This window comes from Tupaia chinensis, unplaced genomic scaffold (genome assembly GCF_000334495.1).
Source record: "Tupaia chinensis unplaced genomic scaffold, TupChi_1.0 Scaffold000014_1, whole genome shotgun sequence".
NCBI lineage: Eukaryota > Metazoa > Chordata > Mammalia > Scandentia > Tupaiidae > Tupaia > Tupaia belangeri.
Window position 1 is genome coordinate 1,478,649 of NW_006159444.1, and position 13,270 is coordinate 1,491,918.

At 43.3% G+C, this 13,270-nt stretch overlaps 1 protein-coding gene across 5 annotated transcripts in view; it reads right to left on the reverse strand.

Moving 5' to 3' along the window:
* Positions 1 to 13,270, reverse strand: part of TIAM2 (TIAM Rac1 associated GEF 2) — a 181,633-nt gene that overhangs the window by 79,821 nt on the left and 88,542 nt on the right. For 4 of the 5 annotated variants that reach the window (XM_006139979.2, XM_027769783.1, XM_006139977.2 and 1 more), the window contains 5 exons: positions 9,051 to 9,212; positions 6,850 to 6,954; positions 6,553 to 6,631; positions 2,404 to 2,496; positions 1,470 to 1,733 (listed from right to left, as the gene is read on the reverse strand). In XM_006139979.2, the coding sequence (XP_006140041.1) occupies positions 1,470 to 1,733; positions 2,404 to 2,496; positions 6,553 to 6,631; positions 6,850 to 6,954; positions 9,051 to 9,212 (703 nt within the window). Of the gene's footprint in view, positions 1 to 1,469; positions 1,734 to 2,403; positions 2,587 to 6,552; positions 6,632 to 6,849; positions 6,955 to 9,050; positions 9,213 to 13,270 lie in introns of those variants that run through there. The other variant, XM_027769785.1, reaches the window with a different exon arrangement.

Consider the following 13,270-nt stretch of genomic DNA (forward strand, 5'->3'; position numbering starts at 1 on the left):
CTTTACTCTCCTCTGGAGCTTGCCCAGCATCTCCAGAAGCACTGAGGGAAACTGAAGCTTAGTGTTGCCGGAGTCTCTAACATCTGCCTGCAATGTATGAAATATGCATGAGTGATACTCTCAGAAATTAAAAACTTCAGGGACAGCAGTAAGCGTAATGGCTATGTCGCTAAACTCCCATGTAGTCAACCACGCTTCAAGTCCCAGACCCGGTGGCTTAAACTCACACCGGGCGCGTGTGCGTGCCCAAGATCCCAAGAGAAGAATGGAGGAGAAGGGATTGTGACATGGCCATCCTCCTGGGGGGTGATTTCTCACTTTCTGTCTCTGTCTGTCTCTGTCTTTCTGGAGAGCACACACATCCTATAGCAAAAACCTCCAAAAAAGAAAAAAATTAAAACCTTCGACTGACTTCCTTGTGTGAAAATTTTACCTTGAGGAAACTACATGTACATGCATTCTTTCATGTTTAGGCCTTTACAATGTTAAAAAGGAGGCAAGCTGTGAGCCAGCAGGTGGTGTGGTGGTTAAGGCGTGGATCCTGCAGGACCAGCTGCACAGTTTGAGTAAGGGAACTGGCGGCTTGACAAACACGACGGGTGCATGTGCATGCATGCCCAAAACCCCAAGAAGAGACTGAATGAGAAGGGATAGTGGCATGGCCATCCACCCCCACCCCCCATGGGGGGATTTTTCACTTTCTCTCTCTGTCTCTCTCCAGAGCGCACACATGCCCTATGGCAAATTTAATAAAAGAAGAAGAAAATTATACTTTATCAAGAAAGTAGTACTTAACAAAAGAGGAAAGAAATCAAACTAGGGGTCAGACAGTGTCACAGGGGTAAACATGACTCTGTGCAACGCTGACCCACAAAGGAGGGTTCTGGGTTTGCATCAGAGACCTCCCTGAACACCCCAGCTGTGCGCGTGCCTGAGATCCCGTGCTGGCTGGGGCTGGAGGTAGACTGTAGCACCAAGAACCTGTTGGGGGTGCTCTTTCTCTCTGATTCGCTCTATCTCCCTTTCTCTATCTCAAGGAAGAAATAAATAAATAAAAATTTTTAAAATTGCATCAACCGTTCTTAGAAACCAACAGGTTACGGCAAAATGGTTCTGCCATACATTCAACTGAATAAGAAAAATCTTTCAATTCTGGCATTTATGAAGGCTTTTGTCTGCTTTTGGTCAACAGAGCAATTAAAACAGTAAATATTGTGGGTGATTTCTTAAAAAGTCTGAGATTTTAAAGAATGTTATTTTTGGCAAAAAAAAAATCTGTTTTCATGAGAGTGCCATAATTACTAAGATGCATGGAATTTTGATAAAATGCACTTCACTAGGCATTTGTGTTCTTCTCCCATACATTAGGAAGCATTCTTTGAACAGCCTGAGTTTTCAAGCCAAATTACAGCCTAAAGATATTGGCTGTTGATACCAGCAGTTAGAAGGAAGACAGAACAAAGACTTACCATTTGCTGTATTCTTCTTAAAGTTATCCAGGAACTCCTCCAGGAGCTGAGACTGGTTAGGAGGGGGCAGTAGACTCTTCTGGTCCCTGGAGAACAGGTCACTGTCTGACCAGGAAGTAGATAGGGTTGCTTTTGTGGACGGAGACCGGGCAATCAGAGTGAGGTCAACGCTCTTCTCTGAAAACAGGGCCTCCATTTGCTTGAGGTCAAGATCAGAAACAGCTTCCCCATTTAAGGTCATGATTTCATTGCCCTTTCTCAGCCCTGAGAACAAGGAGGGAGAAGAAGGAAGGAAACAAAAAAGAGAGAGCTAACTGGGTGAAATAGTTTAAGATGTAAGAAGGCTGTGGACCCAAACCAGGTACTCTTAGGGACAGTTTTGTTTGTTGCTTTCTTCAAAAAAAGTACCAAATGCATAATATTTAGAAAATACCAAAAACAAAAAATAAATAAATAAAATGTAAAAATCAGCTTTCTCAAAGCTAGTATTAGAAGGAATAGCTTAAAAGGAAACTAATTTGGGGGCCTCTCATGTATCGTTCTTCTACTATTCTGATGTTAAATACCCTGAAAAATAACATCATTTTATCTGTGTTTCTCTCTCACACTTTCTCCCTCCCCTCCCTGCACATATTATGTATGTTCTGTGTATATGCACCCTCTCTCACTTTAAAAACACACCCTCTCTCACTTTAAACACACACACACACATATACCAAAATGTTCTTTCCACATACACACAGAGGCTTCAAAAAGCTCACAGAAATGCCCTTGTATACATATATGCATTTTCAATGAAATTCTTAAGCTTACTTTCTTTCACAGTTTCCTAGGAAAAAGCGTTTCCTGACAAATCTTTAAGAAACCATTGCTCCCACATAACATTGCCCAGTTTTGGGTTAACAGAGAACAGGGAAACCGCGTGCACACCCACCTTCCCCATAGGCCAAGCCATCAGGGAGCACGTCGCTTACAAATATTCGGCTGAGACGCTGGCGTTCATCCACCTGCGCCGTGACAGCAAAGCCTAGGAATGAACAGGAGCTAGTCTGAATCCAACACACGTGTGAATATCTCCACCCCCAACCCAGGCAGCAGTGGTTCCTGAGCACCTCTTCTCTTAAGCCTGGCTATGTTGAGAAAGTCTAAACTACAGCTACTTGCACAGTACAAATATTTAGCAGAAAAAGAGGAACACGTTAGACGGAAAGGTTTGAGAAATCTGAGTGCACAATCATCAAAAGTGAGGCCACACACCCATGTTCATGTTCACAGCAGTGCTGTTCCCAATGGCCTAAGGATAGAAAACCCAACTATCCTTCAGTGGGTAAGCAGACAAGCAAAATCCATATACCACAGAATATAACTCAGCCTTAAATGGGAAAGATATTCTGGCACATGGATGACATGGGTGAACCTTGAAGGCATGATGCCGAGTGAAAGAAGTCGGTCACAGGACAAATGTTATATGATTCCAACTTAGATGAGGTACCTAGAACAGTCGAATTCATAGGGACAGAAAGCTGAATGGTAGTTGCCAGGGACCAAGGGCAGCAGACTAAGGGGAGTTCATGTTTAATGGGTACAGAGTTTCAGTTTTGCCGATGAAGAGAGTCCTGGAGGTAAATGGTAGTGATGGTAGCAGACATGAAAATACGTAATACTTTAGAACTGTACACTTGAACATGGTAACAATGATAAGCTTTAAGTGTATTTTACCACGATTAAAACATTTTTACATTGGGACCAGCAGTTAGCATAATGACTATGTTGCTGAACTCCCATGTGGCTGACCACGGTTTGAGTCCCGGATCCGATGGCGTCAACTCACGTTGGGTGCATGTCCATGTGTGCCCAAGATCCCAAGAGGAGAAAGGAGGAGAAGGGATTGCGGCATGGCCATTCCCCCTGGGGGGTGATTTCTCACTTTCTGTCTCTCTGTCTCTCTCTGTCATTCTGGCGAGCACACGCACCCTATAGCAAAAATCTCTCCAGGACCAGCAGTTAGCGTAATGGTTATATCACTGGATTCCCATATAGTCAACCATGGTTCAAGTCCCAGACCTGGTGGCTTAAAATTCACACTGGGCGCGTGTGCGTGTGTGCCCAAGATCCTGAGAGAAGAATGAAGGAGAAGGGATTGCAGCGTGCCATTAGCCCCCCACCCTCCCCCGGGGGGGGTGATTTCTTGCTTTCTGTCTCTCTGTCTCTCTGTCCTTCTGGCGAACGTAAGTGCCTTATAACAAAAAACTCTAAAAAAATTTTTTTTTACGTTGAACCAAAAGATACTTTCATTGAGATAAGAGTCCATTCAATACAATAAATATTCTTTGAGAAACAATTATCTATGAGGTAAGGCACTTTAAAAGGTTAAAAAGAAAAAGCTCAGATGGATACAGTATTTGCCCCAGATATGACTGTATGCAGGACACAGTGAGATGTCTCCTCCCTTAAGCACATCTCCTGACTCAGAGAAGGCCTTCCTCTCCGATGCCACAGCTGGGAGCACATGTTTCCTCAGATCTGTCCCACAGTACTGGGAGTTCTCTGAGGACAGGTGGAGTCATGTCTACTCCCATCTCCTCTGTGCCTCAGGCAGTGCCTAGCAGACGGTGGTCCCCAGAAAGTATCTTTGCTAATACGGTCCTCTGAATCTATGGGTGTCACATCTGCAGATTCAACCAACCATGGATTGATTTAAGAAAGAAGGAAAAAATAAAATAAAAAAGGGACCAGCAGGTGGCATGGAGGTTAGGAGCAGTGGAGTCCCACAGGCTGACCATACCCAGTGGCTTGCTTTCTTATTTTCTTACTTTCTCTCTGGTGAAAAACATGCCTATAGCACATTAAATAATAATAATAATAATAAATAAAATTTAATGAATTTTTTTAAAATATCTCTTTTAAAAAGAAGCAATAACAGAGACCAGAAGATGGTGTGGTGGTTGAGGTGTTAGACACTCCCACCTTGCCAACCACAGTTCAAGTCCTGGACCTGGCAGCTTGTTTTCTCACTTTCCCTCTTTCTCATCCTGTGTCTCTCTCTGGTCAAACTAAAAATAAATGAATGAATAAATAAAATTAAATAAATAATTTTTAAAAACTAGAAGTTCTTTTTTTTTTTAAAGAGGTTTTGGCTATAGGGCGCGTGCACTCACCAGACAGCCAGAGAGAAACAGAGAGACAGAAAGCGAGAAATCACCCCCCAAAGGCAACACTGCAATCCCTTCTCCTCCATTCTCCTCTTGGGATCTTGGGCACACATGCACATGCGCCCGGCATGAGTTTTAAGCCACCGGGTCCAGGACGCAAACCGCGGTCGACTATGTGGGAGTCCAGCGACATAGCCATTACACTAACTGCTGGTCCCTAAAAAAACGAGTTCTTTATAATTAAAAAAAGAAGCAATAACATCAAAATACAATGACAAAAACAAAATTTAGAAACACAGAATAATGTCTGTTTACTAGTACTTGCATTGTATTAGGTGTTACGAGTGAGCGAGAGATGAGTTCACGTGTGTGTGAGGATGTGCACAAGTCACACACCGAAACTACATCATTTTACGTAACAGACGTGTGCATCCTTGGATTTTGGTACCTGGGTGGGACAGGGGCTCTGGAACCAATCCCTCACAAGAGATACCAAAGGACAACTACATCTTCTTTCAGTCATTCGAATGCAAAGAAGACACATAAATGCCAACAAGGAAAGCATAGTGCAGGCCAAGAGAAGCACACAGAAGGAGCTAAGAGGGCTTCAAAGGAAAACCCAACACAATATCTGACTTAAATCACGTAAATTAAGAAATAAATCATAAAAGCAAAATTCTGATATATGACAAGCTTTATCATATTATCAACCTGAGTCACTTTAAGAAACATAATTATGTTGAATGTACATATTTAATGAGATAAAAAATAGGGCCAGAAGGTGGGATGGTGGTTAGAGCTCTGGGCTCCCATGTAACCTACTGCAGTTTGAGTCCCGGATCTGCTGGCTTGCTTTCTCATTTTCTCTCTCTCTCTGGTGAGTGCATGTGAATTAAATAATAGTAATAATAATAAATAAAATTAAATAATTTTTAAGAAAAAGAAGATTGAATAGGGATATTCAATTTTATCACTGAGTGTCTATGGTAAAATGATCCAATCACTGTGTTCCTATGGTAAAAGACAGAAATTCTCTTTAAGACAGGAGCAGTTTCTCAGGAGCTTACAGTCCATTTTAAGTACAGAACTATAGAAATGCAAGAATTAAATGCTATGGAGAGATTTAATTAGTAAACTCAGAAGAGTTGAAATTGAATCAGATAAGCCTTCTTCAAGAACCTTAGCCTTTTAGTAAATTCTTGAAGGGCAGGCAGGATTTATAGCATCAGAGAGGAGAATGAGGGGAACAGAGAGGTGAAGGGTAGCACTCCAAGGGGGTGAGAGGAAGCTTGGAGTGAAGACACTAGAGAGGGAAATGTGATGTGAATGAGTGAGCCCGCTCAGAGCAGCCCCTGGACGCGGTAACCTCACTGTCAGTGTGATTATTCTTATCACCATCATTCAAATTCCTCATCGATCTTTATATGCACTCCTTTTAAGTCCTTCAGCCTTTTTCCTAATATTGATACATGCCTTTTTAGCCTGCTAATACACACAAATAGAAATGAAGGAAGGAAAAGGAAGTTCAGAAACTATTGTCATATATTCTGAAAGTGTGAACATTAAAAAATAAAAAATAGATCTGGGACCAGTAGATGGTATAGTGGTTATGTCGCTGGTCTCCCACATAGCCAACAGAGGTTCGAGTCCCCAACCCAGTGGCTTGAAAATCATGCCAGGCACGTATGTATGCATGCCCAAGATCCCAGAAGAAGAATGAAGGAGAAGGGATCATGGTGTGGCCATTATCCTGGGAGGTGATTTCTCACTTTCCCTCTCGCTGTCTCTGTCCCTCTCTCTTACAGGCAAGCACATGTGCTCTATGGCAAAAAACTCTTAAAAAAAAAGAAAATCTTAGGTCCAAAGATACTGGCACATGCCAGGCAAGGGTGAACAGCCCAATTTCCCGACAGGGTGTCCCTTCTGCTTACCGAAGTCGGACACACTCCCAGTCTTCGTGAGCTGCACGTCGTAAACATTCAGTGGGAAGACTTCTATTTCATCATAAACCTACAAACAAAATCAGAGGATCTGATGTTACAACAGCTTGGAAAATTATGTTGACACGTTTTTCCACAGGAAAACCATTAATAAGATATCTATACATGGAGACTGTCTGCATACTAGGTGCCAAATTCAAACAGGATTACCCCTCAAATTACATTCTTCAAGATGAAAGAGCCAGAGACAGGGCTCCACTCTCCCTTCCTGAGTGAATGTCCACTTGCCTGTTCTTGCATGTATTCATGAGGTGCAGGAACACAGGACTCGATGCTGTCATCTACCAGCTTTCGAAGCTGTAGGCCATAGTGACTGGGTTCCAGCTGCCTCATCTATAGAGAAAGAGGCAATTATTCATATTTTAAATTTCTTTCTAAATCCATAACTCATTAAAAACCAAACATAAGTCTCTACAAGAACACAATATATAATTTGCTGAATTTAAACCTATGTAAGAGCCCAAATTTAAATACACAAAAAAGAAACAAAAGAACAAATAATTATTTGAAGAAAGTTTTCTCTAAATGATATTGCTTCTTACTGAAAGCAAGAAACATGGTTGTTTTTTTTTTGGGGGGGGGAGCGGGGGAGAGGTTTTTGTTACAGGGTGCGTGTGCTCACCAGAAAGACAGAGAGACAGAAAGTAAGAAATCACCCCACAGGGGGGATGGTCACGCCACAATCCCTTCTTCTCCATTCTCCTCTCGGGATCTTGGGCACGCACGCACATGTGCCCCGCACGAGTTTAAGCCACCAGGTCAGGGAATCAAACTGCAATCAACTATATGGGAGTCCAGTGACATAGCCATTGTGTCAACTGCTGGTCCCAATACTTTTTTATTTCCAAGAGACAGGGTCAGGGACCACCTGCTGGTCCCTGAGGACTAGGTGCTAGACTCCCACGTGGTTGACCACAGTTCAGGTCCCAGATCTGGCAGCTTGAAAATCATGCTGGGCACATGTGCATGTGTGTATGTCCAAAATCTTGAGAGGAGAATGGAGCAGAAGGGTTTATGGTGTGGCCGTTTCCACCTGGAGGATGGTTTCTCACTTTCCCTTTTTTTTCTCTCTCTCTGGCACGCACATATGCTCCATGGTAAAATAATAATAATAACGACAACAACAACAATAACAGGGTCTCACTATATTGCTCAAACTGGTTTTGAACTCATGATCCTCGTGCCTCGGCCTCTCAAGTAACTGAGGTTATAAGCACTCACCACCACTTTCTAGTACATTAGAAATTAGTCAACTGATATCACTGACACATTCCAGCATTGCTGGTTTTCTGAATTTAAAAAAAAAAAAAACATTATATACTGGAGCAACAAAAATTAAGTTTATAAGGTAGATATATAAATATAGTATCCTAAAGCTTCAAATCAGAATGACAAAGGAGCACTAAAATTAAATTTTACCCCCATCTATTAAGTGTAGGTGCTTAAGAGTTGGCAAACTATACATGCCCTTTCCACTATTTCACACATTTGATTGTATTTTCTCTGGAAACTTAAAAATATTTAAGCTCTACTCTGCCACCTGGTGGTTTAAAAATTTCTGATCTGACATTGCTGAATACATTTTCTCTCAGCAGACTCTCTTTAAGAGTTATCATATTTCTGTTTTAAATTGAAAATAAAACCTAGTTTGAATAATGAATTAAAGGAACCAGCAGTTAGCATAATGGCTATGTTGCTGGACTCCCATGTAGTTGACCGCAGTTCAAGTCCTGGACCCCGCAGCTTAAACCCACTCCAGGTGCCTGTGTGTGTGTGTCCAAGATCCCAAGAGGAGAAAGGAGGAGAAGGGATTGCAGCATGGCCATCCCCCCTGGGGGGTGATTTCTCGCTTTCTGTCTCTCTGTCTCTGTCTGGCGAGCGCACACACCCTATAGCAAAAACCTCTCAAAAAAAAAAAGAATTAAAGATCATTTCATATCAATTTCCATGAAGCAACCATGAATGGTATCAAGTTAGTTCTTTAATCCTGAGAAACCTGGTACAAAATTACTTAGAATTGATCAAAGTACATCAATGTTTATGCCATTTTCTTACAGAGCACCATTTCTAAGTAACAGACATCATAATTATTCTAAATATAGAAGGTACTGGGTCATCAGAAAAGTCATGACATATTTTTCTGTTTTCCTATGTAAAAATGACCCAAAATGTACAGAATTTTAGCAGAATAGCTAAAGTTCTTTATGAAGGAATGAGATCATGACCAAACAACTCACTCTCCTAAATGGACTGAGGAACAGGATGCAAATTAATAAATATGCTAATGAACATTGGTTAATAAATATGCTAATTTGTTCCTGAGTGTAGAAAGGAAATTCTCAAGCACCACACCAGTTGAGGAGGCGTAGGAGTTCAGTACTAATTATTATTTCTATTCAGAAGTACATTTCTGCAGCAAAATGTGTTACCTTGCATGCCAACGTCAAAATATCTTCCACTCTGTGTTCTGGCTTAATCACAACAGTAACTCCTTGGTTATCCTGAAAGTGAACGTAAGTCTGGACTTCCCACGTGTTGTCTCGGGAAACACCATCCACTGATGAACCATATATCGGCAGAAGTTCATCAACCTGTTTTCAGATGCCCAAGAGAAAAATACAGACAGATCTGATAAGCAAATGAAGGGGACTGCTGAAAAAGTGTTTTTCTTTATGGAATATTTATAGTACGGTGTTTCACACTCCTCACATCACTGGCTTCTTGAGCCTCTAGGGCAGACCCGCCAAGTGTTCTCCTCACTCACTTCAAGCAGACAAGATGGAGGCCCAAGAAGGCCAAGTAGCAGCCAGCTGCCTCCTCGCCCTATGTGCTACCTGCTATACCCGTGGTCCCCAACTGTTCTGGCACCAGGGACCAGTTCTCTGGAAGACAGTTTTTCCATGGACAGGGCTAAGGGGGTTATAAGAGCCTCACATGCGCAGTTCACAAGAGGGTTCGCGCCTATGAGAAGGGAATGCGCTGCTGATCTGATGGGAGGAGTTTAGGCGGTGATGTCAGAGACGGGGAATGGCTGCAAATACAGAGGAAGCGTTGCTCACTCGCCTGCTGCTCACTTCCTGCTCTGCAGCCTGGTTCCTAACAGGGACTGCAGGGTTCATTGCCCAGGGGTTGGGAATGCCTGCACCTCACCATTCACCACTCAGACATGTGTAAACGCCGCGGTCCAGGTAAGGGCTGCTGAGTGCCCAGGCTGCCTGCTCCAGAAGTGCAGACAAAGAGCCACTGTGACATCTGCCCTGAAGCCACAGTCCCTTTCCAACTTCCCAGTGAATTTCAGACACACATCTGTTTAGGACCATTGGTATCCACCTGCATCCTAACCCTGAACTGAACTTATAATCCAAGTATGATTCTCATCACTTTTATTTTTACTTGTTTTTTAAAAATTAACCCCTAGACTAGAGAAATAATTTCTTTCTTCGGCTATTACACATAAAGATATTTCATTAGAAAAACCAGCCCAGGGACCAGTAGTTGGTGTAATGGCTATGTCGCTGGACTCCCATGTAGTTGACCACGGTTCGAGTCTTGGTCCTGCTTAAACTCACGCGCCCGGCGTGCGTTCCCAAGATCCCAAGAGGAGAATGGAGGAGAAGGGATTGTGGCATGGCCATCCTCCTCTGGGGGGTGATTTCTTTCTGTCTGTCTCTCTGTCTCTCTCTGTGTTTCTGGCGAGCGCACAGACCCTATAGCAAAGATCTCTCCAAAAAAAAAAAAGAAAGAAAAATCCTTTCCCAAAGAAATATACCTTCCTAAAAGCCATCATCACAGCAATTCACTGAAAGAAAATGTATTCAGCAATGTCAGATCAGAAATGTACTTCTGTGATGTATTGCAAAAATAGTTAACATTTCTTAACCGATTCAGAGATGCTTTTCTCTGGCTAGAGTCTCACATTAGCATGGTTATAGAGAGGACCTGAAACGAAAAGTCACAGACTTTACCACTTATCCAGCAGCAATGGCCTAGGACAAAATCTGTACAGTGCTAAACCTCGGCTCCTACCCTGTAAAAGGGAACACTAGTAATATAATCATTTACATTCACCAAATAACAACACAAGATTCTGTGAGAAAAGAAGGACATTTTCTTGTGAAAATACCCCATACACAAGAAAATGTCACACACGGATTTGAAACCATCACATTACTGTAGACCACTCATCAAACCTTAAAGATATCAGTGACATGAAGTGATTTTACGTTGAATTTCATGTGCTTTTTTTAAACATAGAAGATCATTTTATAGGGGATGTTAAACCAGAAGAGATATAATAAAGAATTTGAAAAGAGCAGGTTTGGGCAAAGCAAAGGAAGAATCCATCTTTATCTGTCATCTTTTTGAAAATGTGGAGTGACACTTCTGGATCTGTCATAGATCTGTCACTTCAGCACATGTTCCTGGAAGGATGAGAGCAGGCAGAAGGAATATCCCTGGGTGTGCCAATACAAAAGAGCAAGAGTGACAGAGGAGCAGATGCCTAGATCCCCCCCACTGAGAGCCAGCCTGGATGCTCCCCTCCCCTGAGGTCCCGTCTCCCAAGGATCCTCCTCTGGTTCATTATCCCAGGTCCTTTTCCTCTGGGCAGTGATTCCAACCAGGTGCCTGGGCAACAAGCAGGTGCTGCCTTAAAGGTGCAGGCTCTACCTATCCAAGTACGCTGGTTCAGCATGAAACCAAATCCCCAGCAGAGGTCGCTGTGGAGTAAGAAACCGCACAAGGAGCGTCCAAAGGAAGTCAATGGTGCCGGTTACCGGGTGGAGCCGCTCTACGCTGAGCTTTTGGAGAACAGGAAAAATGAAAGTGAAGATGGACAGATGCGGGAAGGATGTGAGAAATAAATGCACAACTGTGTCTCAGCCACTCTTTTTTTCCCACCCATACTGTCCATCACAGAGACTAGTACTGGGGCCAAAGGAAATAAACTCTCAACAGCTTGTCAGTGCACTCGCCTTCACATCTAGCCCTCATGTAGGCACTGCCATAACCCCACATTCCACACATGAGAAACAGAAGGCGCAGAACGTTCTAGAAACATGCCCAAGTTCACATCATCAGTGACCATGATGCTGTGGGGGTTGGAACCCTGGCCATCAGGTCTGTGTCCCAACACAGTGTACAGACAGGCCAGCCTGGCCAAGAACTCCCCACTGGTGGGAGGGACCTTAGTTTCCAACTCTTTTCCGTTATTCTACTCCACACACCATATTCTGGTCGAGCGAAAGGACTCACCTGGCATTCCCCAAAAAGGAGTGACACTCCCCTGCCTCCGGATCCCATTTATTTGAATGTATGGGTTTTGGGGTTAAAGCTTATTTACTTAACTCATTAGAGAGTACGAGAGCTAGAGAGACTGGCACTCCACAGTCTTGTCGCAGCGTCAGCCCTTCCCCTCAGACCTTCAGTCGTCAGACTCTTGGACACATGCATGCCCAGTGGCGTCCAGCTCATCCAGGCCTGGACTCTGGGCCCAGTTGGCTGCAGGGTGCTTCCAGCACTACAGCTCAGGGTGTTGCCCTGAACCACAGGCTGGGCCTCCTTTCAGTGTCTGCTGCTTTACCCTCCCCTTGGTCAGTGCTAGAACCGTACAAATCCTCAAGCCTTATTTCAAATGCTGCCCCTTCTCTTAGGAAGTCTCTCCTGTTCCTGCATTCTATGTGCTCAGTCCCACTCACCTGGATGAGTGTACTCCCCTATGCCCCTGCTTCAGCACTCAGCAATGCCCAGCTCATGGCATTGTCAGTTTTAGCCTCCCCGAGCCCAAGTGACAGGGTGAGTGACAGCACAGGCTTCGCCTTCCGCTTTCTAAGTCTCCCTCAGCATTTCGGCCTATGTGTGCTGGAGCCAGAGCACACCCAACTCTTGGGAGCAGAGCTGGCTGCATCTGGAGTCATGCACAAGCATGAAAGCAAAAACGGGCCCTTTTCTGCATCAACTCCTTAACACGCCCTAGAGAGACTGGCCCTGCAGAGGGCCAGTTTCAAGAAGAGAAATTGACACACTTTTTTGAAGAGTTATTTTATTCAAGTTTATTTATCATTATTATTTTTTAACTTGACCAAAGACAGAGAGAGAGAGAGAGAAAGAAAGTGAGAAGGCAAGCCACTAGGTCTTGGACTTGAACCATGGTCAGCCATGTGAGAATCCAGTGCTCTTAGTCACCATGCCACCTGACAGCCCCCAAATTAACAAATTTTTAAAGAGGAACAAGTCCTGGACAAGAGAGAAATATTCAGGAAAATGGAGAAATGGAAGGAAGGACACAAGAAATATTTCTGTTATATTTGATTAAATAAGTATTATGCTACAACTGCTCTGAGCAACCATATCCCAAGTCTACACTACTGATCTAAGAGGTAGTCAAAAAGAAAAGACAAAATATTTATCAAAGCGGAGGCCATCAAAGATTCATGCTCTCTCCAGAGGCCCCTCATTGAAGTGTAGATGTAATTTGTGTAAGACATGCACACACACATAGCCACACATCCCACCAACATATCCAATTCAGCAGAGGTAAAACCTGGTTATTCCATGCAAGCATCAAGAATGTGGGATTGAGTGATTAATTAGAGCAAGAAAAGGGAAAGACTATTTGGTGCTCACAGACCTCCTAGGTTGCTGTAAGCTC